This window comes from Dromaius novaehollandiae, chromosome Z (genome assembly GCF_036370855.1).
Source record: "Dromaius novaehollandiae isolate bDroNov1 chromosome Z, bDroNov1.hap1, whole genome shotgun sequence".
NCBI lineage: Eukaryota > Metazoa > Chordata > Aves > Casuariiformes > Dromaiidae > Dromaius > Dromaius novaehollandiae.
In genome coordinates this window covers 7,038,637-7,058,827 of record NC_088132.1, presented here as the reverse complement: position 1 = coordinate 7,058,827, position 20,191 = coordinate 7,038,637, and the positions used below count along the sequence as shown (strand labels likewise).

The window sequence follows — 20,191 nt, the reverse complement described above, 5'->3', positions numbered from 1 at the left end:
CCTTCACCCTCTACGCTATATTCTCTGAAGTTCTGTAAATAAGCATATTTTTTCCTACTCTTTCTTTTATAATAGTGGCTCAGACTGTGAAAGGAAACTCTAGACTTTCACAGAAATCATTTCTTAGGTCGACATTAGAATCTAACTCTGGAAAGACAAATGAATGCAGCTATTCTAGTATGGTAGAAAATCAGATGTTTCTGTCACTCAACAGCACGGAGGCACGATTTGATGGTTAGAACATATAGTAAAATCAACCCTTTTCTGATTTTTATTGTGAATCATTATATAAACTGACATACATAACAGAACTACAATTTCTCAACTTCAAAACAATTTTTTTAAAGATGTCTTCTGATTTTTAAGGTAAGATACAATGGTGTATATTTCCTCTCCGAATAATAGTTAGCTTTTTAACAGGAAGATTCAGTTTTCAAATTCTCCATTTCAGTTCTCCACACAAAAGAATCTGAGGTTTTAGAAGAATCTATGGTTTTAGAACAATTTTCTGAATTTAGAAGATAACATAAATAGCTGTATTGCACAAAATCTTTTCAAAGAATTAAACTAATTTTATTTCCATCATCTTTGAACTCATAACTTAAATTATATTAAATAATATTTCCATGGAAGGGCCTGATCCAAATCCACTACAGGAAAGTTATGCTAGTTAGCTTGCCAGGGATTAATACCTCTTAATATTCAAGTTTATGAATCTGTGACAAAACCAGCTACTTATGGAACAACTGGTGGAAATGTATATATGCTTATTGTGAAACACATAAGCAACAGATTATGATAATTTCAAGTCTGTCTCTGAAGGTATTTCTTCTTGGGTGACTCAAGTTCTATAACCTGTAATCAATGGGAGAAAGGGAGTCATTGCTAATCACTCTGCTACAGAGCACCAAACTGATCTAGTTAATTTATACAGTGAGAAAACATCTTCAAAACAGGCTTTATTCTTAAAACCAGTAATTTGTCACCTGCTATGTAATGGCTATGTTCCATTTTCTGTCCCAGCAGTACAGCTGGGGAAACGTTGTGGATATGATGCCATCCTCAATATGATGCGGGTCTCCAGGAATTGCACATTTCCTGCCCAACCTCTCATAAAATGCATTTCATTCTTTCTCCACATACACTGGATATAGCTTACTCCCAATTGAAAAAACGGTCTATTTTCTATTAATAAAGGGAATGAGATTTTCTCTCTGCAACCCACATGTATTGATAAAACAGAATACCATTCTGTGTACAGACACAATATTAACAATCTCCTGTCAGTAAATGCAGGTCACAGTCCCATTCTACAAACTATTATGTTCTCCCCATTCTTCTTGGACAATATGTCTGCTATCATTTCAAAGACAATGCAAATAGCAAAGTGCAAGATCTTTACCAGAGAACTGGGAGGATACTGCCAAGAAGAAGTGGTATAGATCCTATAAAACTCAGTATCTATTGTATAGGAAACTGAAAAATCCCCAGATGTGCTAATTTTCTGATTTGGTACAAAAAGATTTGTTCAATTTCCCACATACCTGAATATCAAAAACTGCAAAAATGAAAATTATTGTTGAAGAATTTCAATTTTTCAACAATTTTTACATACATTCCTTATTAGTCTAATATGCAGTATTACTAGGAGTATCACAACTGTTTCATACTATGTAAATAAAATAACCAGTTTTCTTTAAATCCACAGCTTAAGAACGTAACATTAAAACATCTTATCTTCTTTTATAGATTAAATTATAACAATTTAGTTCAAAATAAAAGAGACACTGATTTATGTTAAGTTTCTAACACAATAATAAAAAAGGATAGTTTATAAAATAGATGATTTCACTTCAGCTTCTCTGAAACTCAGTAATGCTATGATTAAATTCATTCTTGTGCCCAAGGTAACTTATTGCCTCTATATTGTATTGCAGTGTACATACTTCTTACCGCTACCTTAAGGTGGTTAGGTACTTTCTACAGCCAAGTAGTTTAGGTAAGTGGCCTTTATGATGGCCCTGTATGTTAAATTCTACTATGCTGAAATTCTTTATTACATGGTTTCTTCAATAATAATTTTATTTGCCCTATTTTTCTTCACTCATGAGAAAATACCAGTTTTTCATCTAGGAAAAAATGCACTTGCAAGAGAGCTAAATGTCATTTAAGGTTCTTTAGTTGTTTCTTTTTTTTATCTTCAGAGAAGGGAAGAAAAGAAGTACATATATCTGCTTTCCATGAGGTGACAGTTTTTTGAGAAGAATTTGCCTGTGACAAAACAAAAAGTCACAATGAAATCTGTATTTTTAGTGCAAATTTTAAAAATTAAAAAGATTTCATCTTTCTTCTCTTCTGTTTTACTTATCATTTTCCAGGCTCTTTCTACTATAATTTAAGAAAATGTATTAGCCATTAGCTTAGTTTTGGGGGCAGAACAGAAACTGGAGATCTTGGAGAGGACATTAACCAAAGACCTAATCCAAAATGGCCTCCTTGTACAAAAAGCAAGAATTGAAAGATTCAGGCTGAAAACAGAAAAGAAAACGGAATCTATCTTACAAAGTGACAGTATGCAAGTTCAAAAATTTTATGTTGTGGGGGTAGACTGGAGGACTCATAGGAATTGTTGTTGTCTGGATGAAGAACAGGAAATTAACTGACGGGCCTAGGAAATAATGAATTAAGAAGGCTCAAACAGAAGATCTTTCATTCTTCTTGTTTCAGTGATTCCAGCCTGGAATAACTGGAGTAGGATTAGAAGTTAGCAACTGAAATGTTCCAGGAGAAAAGAGGAGAAAGAAAACAGATTTCGATATACATGTTTAATTATTATTACTAGCTGAAAAAAGCAAAACAAATTTTATGCTCAAGTATACTACCTCAAAAGAACAAATGAAGAAGTAAATAATATTTATCTATGTGAGTCTGTCAATAAAAATACAGTGAATAAAAACATTCAATTGAAATACAGAAATTAAACAAAAAAAGAACTGAAGAGAGAAATTTAATTTCTGATAAAAAGCATTTATGTTAAAAGTGCTAAGGAAAAAGCAGAATAGTAGGGTAAAATATATATGGATTTTTAATCCCTATTTAAAAGGGAACATATAATTGTCTGTAATGCCTATGCAAAAAGAATTGGATATGCATCGTTTTTCTGTTCTCAGAAATAAAAATCATTTTTGTACCTTAATTAGTCTGGATTACTTTTGGCAAGCAACATATAAATAGCACATGCTGTAATATTTTTAGCACATTCATATTGATATAATGACTAGTGTCAGTTCATGATTATGTTTTTCATATGCTAAACACGATTTTGCATTAAGCCCCAATTTTGATTAGCAGAAGTATGCATCTCCAGTTTAATGATACATTTTTTTCCGAACACTATGGACATGGTCTACGGTGAATATGAAGATTTGTTCTGTTCAATTTCTGATGCTCAGATATACCTTTTTAAAATAGATTATACAATTATTTTTAATTTTACTCCTTCAATCCTTCCACGTTGCATGGCAAAACCTAAAAAGTGAGATTAATGTTGAATCCTTAAGCTTGCTGCTTTATGCTAAAGAGTGTGTGTTAAAAAAGGAATAATATGTTAGTGAAAAATCCTCCTATCTGAGGAAACAGAATCCTTGGAAAATTTCTCCAGCTATTAAAATGGCATTTAATTATGCTCCTAACTTTTTGGCCTTATTCTTGTTACTTTTTACTTACACATGGACATGCCTCTTTCCTCACCATTCCCCTCCACCCCTGTTGCTGTGCTGTACAAAACCAACTGGTATCAGTGCCACTGTTACCTAAAGGGAATCCTAGGTTTTCATTAAAGTTATTTTCTTTCTGTTTTGGAGCATGATAGCAGACATTTATGAGAGCCATATTTATACTAACTATATGCAAATAAAGAATTTCTTTTAGCTGAAAATATTTAGAGGTACTCTTTTGCAGTTTGCTCAAATGTAAGGACACTTCAGCACAAACACAGCTGTAGTAAAAAAGTCATCAGTGTACCCTTTCATTTATCAAGTCTGCTCTTCTTCAGGGCAAAAGTATTTCATTATGAAAAACACAGCATATATTTTGTGAGCATGAAAATGCCATGAAAACAAGCCCAACTCAGTACTTGCATGAGACATCATTTAAGTATGGTGCATATACCAGAATGGAAATTCAGGAAATGAAGACCTTACTAGGAAAAATGGAATACCGTACACAGCTTTAATATTAATTAAACAACAAACTTATCAAAAACAGCATAATTCACCAAAAAGTGTTATTAAATTGGTATAAATGTGAAAATACAGAAGTTACGGCTTATGATAAATTATTTTTTAATCTAAGACAAGTACAGGTATGATACTGTATCTTAGAATTTAACAAAATTCAAGAAGTGCCCTATTGTTTTAATAAATTATACTCATATTATTGGATGTAGCTGACATTAAGTATATATTTTATAGGCCATAGAAAAAACAAAAGCATGCCCCCTATATTGTTAATCTAAAATCTTTTCTTCCCACTTTTAGCATGGGTAACTTTGAGCATGCAGAAATAATAATCCGCAAAAGAATGACTTTATACAAATAGTTTTTCTTTTTTTTTTTTTTCCATCTTTAGTCAAAGTGGTCTGCTCCTAATGTATGTACATAAAGTCAAATTTTAATTTTAGGCAAATGTAACTTATGCATAGCCAAATCTTCAGGATAGAACACACTTATAATTTCCTCAACACAGTGATTGTTTCAGTGCCTGCTATTCCCTTTTACTACCCTCCTATTGAAAGCACCTATCCCACCCACATTCTTCATCACATTTCCTGCTGGTATACCACATTCACATCTTCACTCTCACTTTTCTCTTCCCCCTCATGTTCAGATCTTTTGAAAGTCCTGTCGTTCTCCAGCACTTCTGTAATCTATCCTTTTCTCTCCAAACATCTCTCTCCCGCATAGTATGTTTCTGCATTGACTTTTCCAACATTCTTGTTACCCTTTCAATCCATACAAAATATAGCAACAGACTCCTCTTCCTTGGCTGGGTGGATCCCTAGGTTTTTTTTCTGAAACAGTATGCTGATTTCTACTCTCCAAGTTAAATTCAACTGGAAAAATACAACCTAATATAACCACAGGGAAAAATAATCCAAAATACAGATGGAACATTCAATGAAGCCAAGTACTGAGAAGCAGTAGTACTACAGGAGATGTAAAGTTGACCTGGAACTTTTTTTTTCTTTTAACAACGTCATATTCTACAATACATAATTTTCAGCTTCCTGCTTTCATTAAGACCTAATGAAGCAAGGAAAAAATAGTCTATATCGGGACTTCTGTGCTTTGGCATGAGCATTACATTAATAAAGGACAACTGGAATAACTTAAAAAAAGATATAGACAAGAGGTGATAGAGATAAATACATTAGTTACATGGAAGACTAAAGAGTCAAATCCATGCTGTAAGTTTTCAGAAAATGAATAACTTTGCACAGGAAAAAATTTATAAACACCAAAACCCTATTGATTATTCATTTGTTATTTTAGAAATAGTATAGATATGCATAGAAGACCACGCTAACCACTAATTTGTTAACAATCTTCAATCCATCACACTGATCAGTACTTCATATGGATCAAGTTCACCATGTAACACCAGACTGTTGTATGGATATCCTATCTGCTTAAAACACGCATCTGCATAGCACTACCAAATCTCCATCTTTTATCTGAAAAGTAGAAATATAGGAATAACAGATTACAAATCACATAAACTACATCAAATAACCATCTGTCATCTTAAAAGAAGATAAATAGAAGACAAATCACCCAGATTGCGTCATTAAAAAAAAAAAAATTTTTTTTGTACTTCGCAAAGGTTTAAAAAGAATTAACCAGATGAAATCTCCTAAACAGGTTAGCTGAGTTGAAGCATCATGGAAGCTTCACATAAAACCTAACGTACTATTGAAAAGGCTTGATCCTAATCAACATCCAAATTATGACAGAGAGCTATATAGCAATCTGAAGACAGCAGAAAATATTTGAGACAACTCTTGACTCAGTGGGAATTTTTAGCAAATACATGAAAACAGGCATTTAAAAAAAATAGAAGACTGAATTCAATGCTTTCAGTTTTCTAAAAGCAAGCACGCATCCTAAAATATACATGAAAATATAAGCAGAAGCCATAGTAATGAAATTATGAAACTTTATAAACTTAGTCTGTACATTGGGAAAAGGTTATTAGTAAAACGTAAGAGACTGTGGAACAGCATTACAAAGGACATGGATGAAAATTCACCACCTGGAGTTTTAAAACTAAGCTGGAAAATTTAATTTAGGGAACAGTGCTGGCACAGAAACAGATCACACAATTTAATAAATTATCTCCAGTTCTCATATTATAGATTTTGAAACCACAAAGTCAATTTTTTGATGAAAAAACTCATCAGACATCTTCCAGAGCACCTATTAGACGGAGAGCTAAATTCTGTGTATTAAGGAACAGTCTTAGACAGAGGTCATGGCATTCACATTCAGTCCCTGTGTCCATCTCCATATTTTTTCCTCCACTTTCTTCAGCCACCAGTGCTCCTAAAGGTTGTAGGTGCTGCATTGGTGATTAACCATCTCACGTGACAGAGCTGTGCACTAAACCGGCACTTTGAAAGTCTCCTTAATTTCCTGGCAAAGCCTCATAATGAATTACATGCTGTTATAGCTCAAATAGTTCTCTGGCACTGTGCAAGAATATGCAAGGAATCAAGCCTGGAGATGCCAATGACACTGGTTTCAGTTTTACATTTATATTGTACTTATTTGGAAGTGCAAATGAAACGAGAAATGATATAGTCAGTAATATCAGATACATATTCATTATTCACATTTAAAAGGAATAAACGTAAATATTCAATAACAAAAACTAATGCTAACTTCTAAGAGCTATTATATAGATTCCATAATAATCTGCTGTTAGAATGATGTACGGGTACTCCTGGTGCTTGACAGATGCTCAAGTTCAAGGGACAGATCCTGAAAACAGTCTTCCTTTTTATGTAGATATTTCAATTCCAGGAAAATAAAATTGATAAAAACAGAGCAAAAGAGTTCCTTTAGCAACCTAGTACAAAATTCATTCTTCACTACATTGTGAAAAACTATCCTTCCCATTTTTTTTTTATTTTCTCCAAAATACCAGCCACCTACCTGCTGCTGAACTGGTACTTGCTGTACTACCTGTGTGGGCACTGCTGCCTGGCCAGCCACAGATGTCTGCAAAGTCACAGTTGAACCTGTATCCGACCCAGTCTCTGGTGTCTGCATCTTGGACTCTGAGTAAAATTAAAATGTAAAAGTAAAAGGTTAGCACAAAGAAAACTTATTATCAGAAAGACAACTGAAGATGACTTCTGCCTTCATGGAAAATATATACTGGGAACCACAGAATTCCTCAGTTTCGTACAGCAGATATGTTAATATAATTGACTGGAAGGCAAATCATATTTAATTCAAAATCAGGAAGTAAACTTTTTTATTTCTTTTGAGCAATAGATGATTAACCAGTGAAAACAATAACCATATGTGGCTGCAGGTTCTTCATCACCTGATACCTTCAAAAAAGGAGACTGTATGAGTCTGTGAAGAATTACTGTAACCAAATACAAATTAATAGTCTCTAAACCCAATGTTCTGTGATATAAAAATCTTACTGGCCTTAAACTCCATTAATCTACATGAGCTACAGAATACTTTGTCAACCTGAGGACCAATATCACAAAAAATGAGTAATATTATCACCTATACTAGAAGAGATTTCCATTACAAATCTATGAAAATTTAGAATGCTTTAACTATGTAATTTATTAGTTTAACTGAACAGACTTGGCTGGCTGACAGGAAACAAACTAGACTTTAAACTCAAAAAAAAAAAATCCCTAAACTTCACTATTTCCTGATTTCCTGAGACAAAAGCACACTCAAAAATGTGTCTGTTTGGGGACATACTAATTTATAGTAGGAGGAATTCATGGTTGTACCAAGATCTTTGGAATCCTCCTCAGAAAATTCTCTTTGCTTGACTACTGAATCAGCTCTAAAAACTGACCTTTCTTTTAACGCTGGGTTCCAAAAACTGATTTAAAGCTAAGCGCCTGCAATCCCTCCCTCCAACTACCTCTGACTCACTGTGCATTCAAATGTAGTCAGTGCAGAGCAGGAAACAGGTATATAAATTTGGGAGGGGGACAGGAGCAGGACTTGGCTGGCTGGGACTTTCATTGGCTTAAACTCCACAGAACCATGCCCTATGGCATGGACAGATTTAACTGCTTATTCTGAAATACAGGATACTGAAATCATATGAATTATTTCTCCGCTTATTTATTTTGTTCTACAAAATGAGGAAATGCATAAGAAGCCTCAACCCCAACATGGCAGCATATTTTAGGAACTCCAACCCCTGGCTCCTTTTTACAGAATTTCAGTCACTTAAGTCAGTTTTTTTCATTCCCATCCTTCTAATACTCAAAGCAAGAAGTTAATTACATTATTAAATAGGTTTAAAAAATATCATGCACGTATCTGTTTGGTAACTATATACCACACCCAACCAAGACTTATGAGACATTTTTTAAATAAAAATTATAATCAGGTGAATGAAACATGAACTGTTTAAAATCATTTCTTAAATCAAAAATGATATACAACAATTAACTTCCCCAAATCTTTAATTTTATTCTATGAAAGAAAGTTAGTAGCAAACTACTCCTTAAAATGATGGGTATATTTTCTGCAGACTCAGAAACAGTGTCACATCACACATTTACTGACTTGATTATCTACAGCACCTGGACTCTCAGAGTCAGTATATTGCTTAATCATCACTATACAGATAAACTGGCAAAGTAAGACTGATCAAACTTCTTTCAGATTAATCAATGCATTGTCAGTATTATCATGATGACTGAATCCTTTACATCTTTTCAGTATGCCAGACAAAAATTGGGACAGAGTAGTAAAAGAAAAAAGGAACAAAATTTCACAGACGACTACTGAAATGTAAAAAATCCAAACACTTATGAATGGATTTTCTGCAGGATAAATATGGTTGTCTGAAAGATAAACACACTTATTGTCAAATAGCTAAATTCCCTATTCTGCTTGCTAAATTTATTTAAATTGCTAAATTTATCCAGAATAAAATTATTTAACACTAAGAAAAATGCCACATTTCACATATCAGTCTATCTTAACTGAAAACCATTAGTTTTTCCCTGAACTCAAGTATTAACAAGAACATACAACATTCAATAATAGAGTCCAGAAGGAATATTTTCTTTGCTTTTCAGGATGCAATCATCTTTAAATTTTCTGCAGATAAGTTAACAAGATGCGCTATACAAGACATCCTTAAGTGCATTAGACCAAACTCATGCATAGGATAAATATATCAACTTTAACTAGCAGAATCAGAAATTTAGGTAACTTTTTTTGGCAAAGGCATACAGCAAGCTTATGCTTTATATACATATGCCTAAATATACACATGGACATAATAATCATACCAGTGATAATTTTATACATTTTGAAGACAGGTGCAGCCCAACAGAACAGGGTACTAACATGACGAATGCTTTCTGGGTTCATCAAAACACAAGAATGATATAGACAATGTCAGTGTTCTAATGCAGTATTAATGTGTTGAATATTTTAGTTTTATACTTAAAAACCACAACCTTTTTTATACTTTGACTAATTCAAGATTTACTCAGTCCTTGCTCAGCACCAAGTCACTGGTAACAAAAAAAACCCTAAGTACTAACAAAATCTACTTACCTAAAGCAATGGAACTTGCTGTTAAGGGAAATTATAAACTTCAAACTACATCTAACTAATTTGTAAATGATCTGCTACTTACTGAAGTCTGAGGTTTTATGATAAATATTCTATTTAGAAAGCAAAGCTGACTATTATTTAACATACTATAATTTCTTGATATTGAAATAATTTAGAAAATAATCAGTTTGTGTTATGAGTATTTTCCATTCTCACACATAAAAGTCTGTGCAACACGGCTCATGCACAAATATTGAAAAACAAAAAGGAAAGTAGAAGTGTAGTGTAGCCACAATGTGGCCTAGTCAAAGCTACAGTTCTGCCAATTAAGAATCTAAATTTTTTCAAAAAGCATCAAAGTAATCCTATGGATATGTATACTTGGGAATGAACCTTAACCCTAACTCATTAATCACCTGTTTTTTCGTCCCAACCTGCTACCTTCAACTGTCACGCAAAAATCCTTCAGAATCTAATGTCAAAGAAGAGCCAGTTCTTGCAAGAGAACCAGAGCTCACTCTTACATGACACAGGTGAGAGCATGGCAAGCTGACTGCATAGCGGAAATCAAAAGCTAAACACTGAGAAACTCTCCGCTCTAATGGCACTTCCTGTCTGTTTCAGTGCAAAGTTAAACAGGTCTGCTTAAGATATCAGTTCCAATAAGCACTCATACAAGGTACTGAAACTATATTGGGAACCAAAAATGAACAGTTGCAAAGAATTAAGAGACATTCTTTTACACCACCTCTTAACTTTACTTGACTGCTCAGTACGTGTTGTTTTCCTCATTACAGTGTGCAAACATGTCTACCACTGGAAGGAAGGATAACTTCAGTCAGGTACAGTTTGACTGCTAATAAACTGTTCCTTATTGCCACATATCTGTTAATTGCTATGTCCCAGTTGAGACACAGTGCTCACTTGTAACAGCAGCAACTCAAGATGCTCATGAAACCAGAGCCATGTACTCAAATCTGAGCCAGGCACACAATATGTTCATGTCCTTGTGGCAGTTTCCATGGGTTGTGTCTAGCTGACAATAGCGTTAGCATGTGAACTTGAGTTAACCCTGTCATAAAAGCGAATAGCTTCTTTATAAGAATGGAGGATACCTTAAGTGTAAATAACCTGTCAGTCACTGTGGAAGTTAGGAACAGTGGAGAATTTTTGAGACAGGCAGACTGCAAGTGCCAGCAACTGACAGGCACCAAGGGAAGCCGAATGGAGCCAGTCTGGAATTGGGTGCTCACTGCCCAAACCTGTAAGTGACAGTGTCCAGAGTCATAACAGGAGATAGACTCCAGAGATGTATGAGAAAGACACCAGGGTACATGGGAGACAACTCTGAGAAAGAAGGGGTGATTCCCAAGAATATCCCACAGCCCAGCCCCAGGAGAACCTACTCCGCAGCTGGCACTTGTATGCTGACCACACACTTCTTTCCCAAACTGCCTCATCTCACTCAAGGGTCCATGAGGCTGTGTAATTTATAAACTGCACATACGTCTGTAATTAAAGTGCTTTGGTGTCTGAGTCAATTTCATCTCTGCACTATCAGTTTGGTCTTAAACTGCAATGGTCTTATATTTAAGCATACAATGCATCTATACCTCAGAATTATAATACACTTTTACTAATAATCTGATATGACAGGATAACTGATTACTCCATAGGCTGATTTATCAGTAGGTCAACTAGGATAGCTAAAGCATATCTGGGGAGTATAAACCTTGCCAACAATTCCCCTTAAGCATTAAATAAATGTAATGACTTATTATCAATTTATTCAAAAGTGTTTAGGTTGCTTCTGCCCTAAGTCCCTATCCAAAATGCAATTCTTTATTATAAGTTCATCACACGTTAAAGATTTCTCCTTGTAGAAGCGATATAATACATTTTAAAGTCAACTTTTATCATCTTCTTATTCACTAGGAGCTGTTGTAGGATCATGTTCATGAGGCAGTCAGCATAATTCTTTCACACTGCATCAAATAATACTGAGCAGTTACATGAATCCATTTTGACAACCTAAATAAAGTCTTTCCGTTTTTCACTGATGCTGCATATAGGTGGAAGAACTGCATATTACAGCAGAAAAAACACGTCATCCTTGCCTAATGGGACTGTCAGGTGTATCATAAGCAACAGATGCGTGTTTGACAAAGAACCTTTTTATTCTGGCTAATTAAGCAGTTGGACACACCCGCCTGTTAATGGTTTTGCTTTGTATTGCTCCTGCTAGTTGAATCATGCGAATGTAAAGCTAAATAGGCCACATTCTGAAAGACAGCTAATTAACCCCTCCAAGTAGAAAAAGAATATTGCCCAAAGCCAGCTGCTGAGTGTGACAAGGTTAGTGTTTCTTCAGTCTAATGGACAGAACTCAAGTAAAGCAACTATGCTCAGAATTGCCCTTTTTCTGCATATCCTGTGCAATTTATTGTTGTCTGTTAAGCTCCCTAAAGATTATTTAATACACTCAAACTTGCAGTTAGGAACCTTCTGTTTCCTGGACTTGAAATACCAGACCAAATATTTTAAGAGTCTAACTCAACCACTTATCAAAAAAGATTGTTAAAGTGTGTCAGATTAATGGTTACTGTTTATTTTGTTACTGGACTACTTCATCCTGAACTCATTTACTTTGTCTAAGCTACCAGGGCTTGCACAGTTTTGTTCAACTACATATGCTTTATTTTCTACACTGAATAACGTAGCAGGTTTTAATTCAATGCAGAACATAAAAGCCTGTAATTTACTTTCAAGTGCAGCAGGAAATTACTTTTTTCTCCTCGAGAATGCTAAATAAAACATCCAAAAAGGTAAAGGGAACCAGATCTTGTAATCACATGCAGTAATGACATGCTTTTAATGGTCAGAACTAAAAGCTAATCTTAAGATCTTATCTATTTATAATGATAAATCACTAATATACTCATTAGGAATTTCTGGCAACATAATGTGTTTCACAAGAAAAAAGAAGTAATTCACAGAACACAAAGTTTCAATAAATAATACAGTATGCCTGGTTCCTGAACAATAGTATAAACGGAAATAAGTCTTAATAATACTTCAGAGCTTTATCTAAGCATTCCTGATTGATTTTTATGTAAGCAAATATTTTATGAATAAATGCTTTCAAACAAGAGAGGTTATGAATGAGAGGGAATGACATATTTGTATTAGCAGTAAAACAGAAGGCAGTTTATACATGCTATTCACAGCACACACACACACACGTGTGCACACACAAAATAAGGAATATTATAAATAGTTTTATGACACTCATGTATTTTCACATAAGAGTACCAATTTCTTAATAGATACTATTTGATTGTCCTATCCCAAGTCACGGATACCAAAGTGCCTACTTTAGGCTGGTAGCTGGACACTGCTGAGGTAAAAGGAATGTTGCTAAATATTTTAGTTAGCAATATGGATTTCATTACTCTCTTCAGCTTTTCAATGACATGTGGGAGGACAATAGTTAACTGAAGAACACAGAATCAAGTGTATAACTTGATTCTCTGGCTTCACATATCTTTTCCAGTAGCACAACTGTACAATAACAGAATACTAGACAGAATAAGCACAGTGAGATGCAAATGGAAAGGGACCAATGCAAGTGGTAACTGCTGGTTACCCCTTTAAAGAAAGCTAATAAAAACAAAAAGCAAGATCTTGACAAGCAGATTATTGATTTATTACCTACAGACAGTACTAATCACCAGTTATCACAATGGAATTCCCTAGTTCGAGTAGATCACAGAGAGAACACAGATGCTTAGGGTGAATGACTACATGATCTACTGAGTGATGAAAACAAAAAATATCCCCATTTTCATATCAGTTTTTCTGCTTTTGTTTCACTAGTATCAGGCTCACAAACACTCCTTCGACAAAAGGCCTGCAGCACAATACTACATTTTAAAAAAAACAGAATTCACTTTTAAAACAAAATCTGAATCTACTTCAGTGTCAGATCATCCTTTCAGAAGTGACAGAAATGACCCCGTACAGGCAGTGCTCCTGCTATCACATTCTTCCTCCTTGGTTTTTGAAATCACTGACTATTAGGCGTAGTGCTGTAAGTGTTGATTTTCAGTGCTGGAAGCTTTAGTCTTCTTCTCCCCAAATAGCAGTACACAACAGATAAAAATAGACACGAAATTTCATAAAACTACACTTTGTTAACAAGCATTTTGAAACTTAAAAGGAAGTAGCATTATATATATTAAATTTTATAATGATTATTTCTGCCCGGTTAAGCTGCAAATTCAATTTGATATTATAATTGTCAGTCTGGATAGAGATATTCCTGCAAGGTTTTGAACATGCTTAACCCAACCCAAGAAAGTTGTCTAAATATATTAAAGATAGGTGCTCAATATAGGAAAAGTATCTGAATATTATTTCTGATATATAATACTTGAATAACTGTCACTGTAAAACCATCACAGAGCTATGTAGAATAATCCATTTTTGTTTGTAACTGCCATTTCAATTTCATGGAACCATTAATCTTTACAAAAACATCTGATAGGAACAAAAAAAAGTACCAATAAAGAGTACCAATTTCCAGTCAATTTCCCCTCCTTCCAAAGTCTTACCACATTCCAAAGAAAAGAGAAATTCTAATAGGAATTTTCAACATGCAGAGTCCATTCCAAAGAAAATTTAATTGTGTATACTTAGCCTTCATTCCTACAGTTGTTCTTCACATATTTCTTGATATCATAGTGCTATTCAAACACAGATTAACAACTGCATTAACAAATTTCATATCTAGTCAGGAAACCACAATTCAAAGACACTACTTTGTAGAACTATGAGGAAAACTTCATTTTGCCATTCTATTCTTTTTTTTAATGGGTTATACCTTCTAAATGCTAAAGATGATGCTTACACTGTAGCACAATGAGTCTAACTTTCAAATATCTCAGTAATCTCGTAGTTATGCTAAAACAACTTAGATTTTGATTGAAAAAGGTATAGACAGTTAAGCAGGGTGCCTAGATTTCTTAATCCAACCTAATAAAGTACCCTAATAACATTCTTTTACTATCTCATATATCTGTTCTTAACTCGTCTACCATCTTGGGAGAAAAAGAAAGTAAATCACTAGTTACTGAATATTATATTTACCTATATTCAAGTTTATTAGTCACTATGATGCTTAGCCATTGTTATTTTCTAGGCATCAGAATAGAGGAGATTTTACCAGAAAATCTGGAATGTTATAGTTCTGGGTATTTTTATAGGTACCTTTACTGACATTTAAGGGGTCTCTATAGGGAAAGTACAAAATCAGACTGATTGGCTACACCAGCTGATATGTTTGGTTAAGGGGAGAATGCAGGCAAAATCAAACTGTAAGAGAAGTTATGAACAGTTTGGTTCTAGATTCTACTGGGCTTTAAAAGTGAATATAGATTGTTTGCATTTGATGCACTATAGTTGTACACAAAAGAATAGTAGGATACAAAATTGGAATGAAGAGACGAAATTTAAGTTTCCAACGGGATATTTAAAAAGATGCAAGTTTTTGAAGGTCACAAAAGAAAATTTCCAATAAACAAATGGAAGAGCAATGTCAGTTTGGAACTGTGCATCATTTGCACAAAGAAAGGTTGAAAAGAAAGTTCTTAGATAAACACAAAAAGACATCTCAAATTTCTTCATGAGCTGACAGGTGGAAAAAATAGGACTGAGGTCAAAAACAGTTGGTAAGGTTTACGAAATAACTTACTCAGTATGCTTCACAGATCATGTAACTTTGCCTTGGTAATAATGAAATTCACCACCAAATACTGTCCATTCACTTTGCTTCACTGGCTTATAGCAAAATAGCTTCCTGTCTCCAGCCAGCAGATACAGAGAATTATTTGTTCTTTCACTGCTCAGAACCTTACAGCATTCCACTATTAGGCACACCGTCAGGATGAAAAGCAGTTGTTCGATTCCTACTACATTTTTTCTCATAGCTTCTGGTCCATAAGAAGTCTTAACCCCTTATTTGGAGTCTTCGTTACATTCCAGAAGTTACACTGATTCTACTACGCTGATTTCCTTACATACATAAAGAGAGTGAATAGACTCATGCAAACACTTGGAACTTGCATCGTATAAAGGAATGAATATGGAGTTTCAGTATCAAAATGAAATTTTATTCTTAGAGATAAAATTTCAAGTCTCCAATTTCGCCCGTATTTCAGACAGCAAGTTAATTTAATCTCCTAGAGATAACGAATAGTTCATACTTACAACATGAATCAATATGGATTTTAGTGTGTAACTTTACAAGGACAATTGTCACAAAGAGCTAAAAAGCCCTAACCGCTATCAACTATTCACTCTTTTAGCATACAGAGATAAATCACAGAAACACAGAATAGTTGGAGCAGGAAGAGATCTCTCGAGGTCATCTGGTCAAACACCCCTGCTCAAGCCAGACAGGTACCACAGGGAGTTCAACTAAGGTTCAACAAAAGCATGCAAAAACTCCGCATTATATGAGATTGCCAAGAAAACCTTGATTGCAAAGAAAACCTTGTCTAAGTTTGAGACTCCACATAATTACCTACGTGTTTCAAACAACCATGCTCAAGTATTGCTGCTCATGCACATAAGCCAATGCAGCTACCACCTTTATATTTTAGTAACTGAGCACAATCAACAGGTAGAGAACACTGATTACATCATGCCTGAAAAAGTGGGTCTTCATGTATCTATCTATAATCAATATCTTTACAAGTAAGCCAAGTCTATATGGTTTATCCACAATTGAAATGTCAATTCTGCTTATTAATCAAAGAAACAGACAGTCATATTTGTAACTTATTCCAATGTTGTATTTAAGCACTGCAGGAAAAACAGAAGTTCCCTTGTGAAGTGCAAATTAGACAAATCTAGAATACCAGGATGAACTAATGTCTTACCAAACACTGTAAGAAAATATGCCAGCAAAAAAAAATTTCTTCCTGATTTACAAATTACTCATAATGAGGGACACTGTACATACACTGGAATATGAAGACATAAAAAGATCTGTATTCAAGTTTTGCCATATTTACCAGAAACAATGTTTCTCTTTTCTTCCCCTTCCCATTTCTCACCACATATTCCCAAGTTTCTGAAGTTCCTGAAGAAAAGTTCTCTACTCTAGGGAAGACTACTTTCACATAACTCCTCTCCAAATCAGACCTTTAAAAATACGGTTGTTTTGTTCTTTGGAAAAAAATAAAATCCACTGTATATTTTCCCTTTTGGTTTCTGAAATGTGGCTAAATCTGAACTGCATCTTTTATCAAAAAGGAAAATTCAGTACTTACCAGGTTTCCATTTACGGATAGTACATGCAGAAGAAATATTATCACCTAATATTATCATTTGCTCACCTAAACAGATTAAGTACATTAAGGTAAAGAAGAGGTGCCCGAAGTCTTCATTCCAAGGTATATGTGGGAAAGCCAAGATATTTTTCTTGGACTTTGTTTGTAGGACCAAAATTTTGCTTTAAAATAAACTGCATCGATTTAATTTTATATACCACTAACAACATCGGCTGTTGCACAGACTGCTATAATATTAAAAAATAACTATTAGTTCTGTGCAGAAATAATAAAATATGTTCCTGAACTGCAGGGCTTGAAACATAAACCAGAACAGTTATATGCATATTAAGGTGCTACAGTGTAACCTAAAACTAATTCATAAATAGTTATTTTATAAGTTGCCTCCTATTAACTAAGTCGTAATTCAGATATTCCAAAGAGAACCCTTTCCATCTATAGAATACAGAACATTTAAACCTAAGGTTTATATTCTAAATATTATCAAGTGAAAGGTCAAAAACATTATCAAGTAAAAAATCAGTCACAAAAAATGTTTCCAAATTATATTCAGTTTTCTAGTTTGGAGAATTCAGAAAGTGGCAAAATTGAAACCATCCATATATCACAAATTCTGATCTTTCAAGCACATGTACAGGTAACATTAAATTTATGATTTTGCTTCACATGTACAATTTGGTTTGCTTCTCAGCAATGCTAGGCAAGTGCTTCCATGATCAAATTACCAAAATGCATGTGCATATGTACCACAGTTCCACCCTCAAGTTAAGAAATATTTCCAATGCAAGCTGTCTTCAAACAAAATGTACTTAGGAAAAAATGCAGTTTCAATGAGTTGGGCTTTTCGATCACTAAGAAAAAATACATCAAAAGGAAAAAATATATGAGAAAATTTAACTAATATAGACATTTAAGTTCCACAATTTATAGCAATGGAGTTTTCTTCAGAATATTCTATTCAAACTTCTAAATGTGAGCAACAATATGGTAAAATTTCCTAGTAAAGGCATGAGTGGCAAACCTTAGGACACCAAAAAGACAATATTAAATAGACTGTCATTCTGCATTCCCTGAAATGTTAATAATGATGTGTAAGCTGCTTCAGTATTAGAACCATACATTTTCCAGTGTATGCATAGCAAGCGCTAGCTATTCTGAACTGTGTGTGGATCTTCCCATTACTTCATGAAAGGTAGTATAACCCACGTAAAGCAGAGTAACCTGTCTCATACTTCACGGCATATGAATGAATACACTAAGCAGGACAGGGGGAGGAGAGATGATTGTAATTTTATCCCCTGCTTTAAACAGAACAATTACATTTGCATTACATAAACTCTTATATAAAGGTGGTTGTTTACTATGCCAGGTGAGATTCACTTAAAAAAATCACCGTATGCTATGTAACTCTGTACCTTTCAAAATGAGTCATAAAGAACAGAATCAACACATGTAACGGTGTTTACGCTTGTAACACAGCAACCTGTTGAGATCCAGTATCTCTGCAAACCCATTATTCTCTTACTTATTTTCCTCTGTTCTGAATGAGAAATATATGACAAACAAGATATGAACATTAAACTAGGTTTCCAAATATACTCCTTTTATTAGTGAAATTAGTTATTGTAAAGACCCATGAAAGACACGCCGCTCACAGTGGTGATGCATGCAATGAACCAATAAACACTGCCCAGCCGTCAGCCTATGCTGCTGCATGGCAGTGAGTCTGCTCCAGTCGCCACACGGACGCGAGGGCCAGCCTGTGCACCAAGTCTTCCCTCCAGGCTGTCAGCTGCAGGCACAAAATCATCGATCTAGAAATGGCCCCAGGCCCCCCGGCCCCCCACGGGTTTGCTCCACCCCCCTCGCCCAGCCCCCAGGGCACCGTGTGTGAAGGCTCACACCCCGCAGGCTCACGGGGCGCCCCAGCGCGCCCAGCGCCAGGCACCTTTCCTGGAGGACGTCAGGGCAGGGAATCCCCTCCCGCCGCCTACGTGGGGCTGACACTCGCATACCCACGCCATCTCCAACACCCGCTGGCTGGCTGCTTGATTCTTTTCAACTGGAAAGCTCTCTTACTATACAGTGTGTGTGTTTACGTAATATATATATTTTTTCTACATTTAAATGTCTATTTCTCTACATGAAGGGGTGTACACCCAAGTAGAAATACCTATTTTATTTGCACACAGATACACTTTATATATTTTTTCATATATTTATAAAATAGGAGCTAATTAAACAAATAATTAAAGTTTGAAAAGGAATAGAAAGTGACTAAAAGAAATCGTGAAATCAAAAGGCAGGTTCAGGGCCCCTCACTTGACAAGCATGTTGAACGAGCTGTAAGATGTTTTGGGATGAGTGAAAGTTTAAGAGGGCGTGGGGGGGTGCCAAAACGGTAGGGAGAACAACCAGCTATGAACGTGCCCGAGGATTGCGGACCCATCCTGGGAGGCCACCAAGGGCCCCCCTGTGCAAGCCCTGCCACATGCAAGGGTGAGACTGATCCTGTGATCAGACTGAGACACCCTGGCACACAGCGCCAGGGCAACCACGCAGTATCACTGAGGCAGCCTTTGGGCTTTGCACAGTGCTGCGAGACACAGGCAACACTCTCTGCTACAGCAGAAAAGCAGAACAAAATGCCAGCTTCAGAAGAACATGTGCATAGGGATAGTAAGGAAAGCCCCAAAGAATTTAGTAAGGAAAGCCCCAAAGGGATTCCCCTAAAAGACCATGCAAACCAGAAGAACCAAACGTTAGGCAGAAACTGTATTTGCAGATAAGTTTGAGACAGAGAGGGCAGGTGGTGCTGGGAGCTCCTTGTGCCCACTGTTTTGGAGGATCTTACAGCTACTCCTAAGGCCATTATGAGGTGAAGTTTGCGCCACGTGTTTCTTTATTCTCAGGTCAATGTCCCTATAAAACATTTTATAAAGCTTCAGCTGACTGACTGAAGAGTCAGAAGACAGAAGTGTTCCTGTCCAAGGC

General features: G+C 35.2%; 1 protein-coding gene across 2 annotated transcripts in view; it reads right to left on the bottom strand.

Annotated features, from left to right (window-relative positions):
- RFX3 (regulatory factor X3) overlaps positions 1-20,191 on the bottom strand; it is a 135,087-nt gene that overhangs the window by 58,664 nt on the left and 56,232 nt on the right. For both annotated transcript variants that reach the window (XM_064502685.1, XM_064502686.1), the window contains exon 2: positions 7,215-7,339. In XM_064502685.1, the coding sequence (XP_064358755.1) occupies positions 7,215-7,331 (117 nt within the window). In that variant the 5' untranslated portion in view covers positions 7,332-7,339. The remainder of the gene's footprint in view (positions 1-7,214; positions 7,340-20,191) is intronic.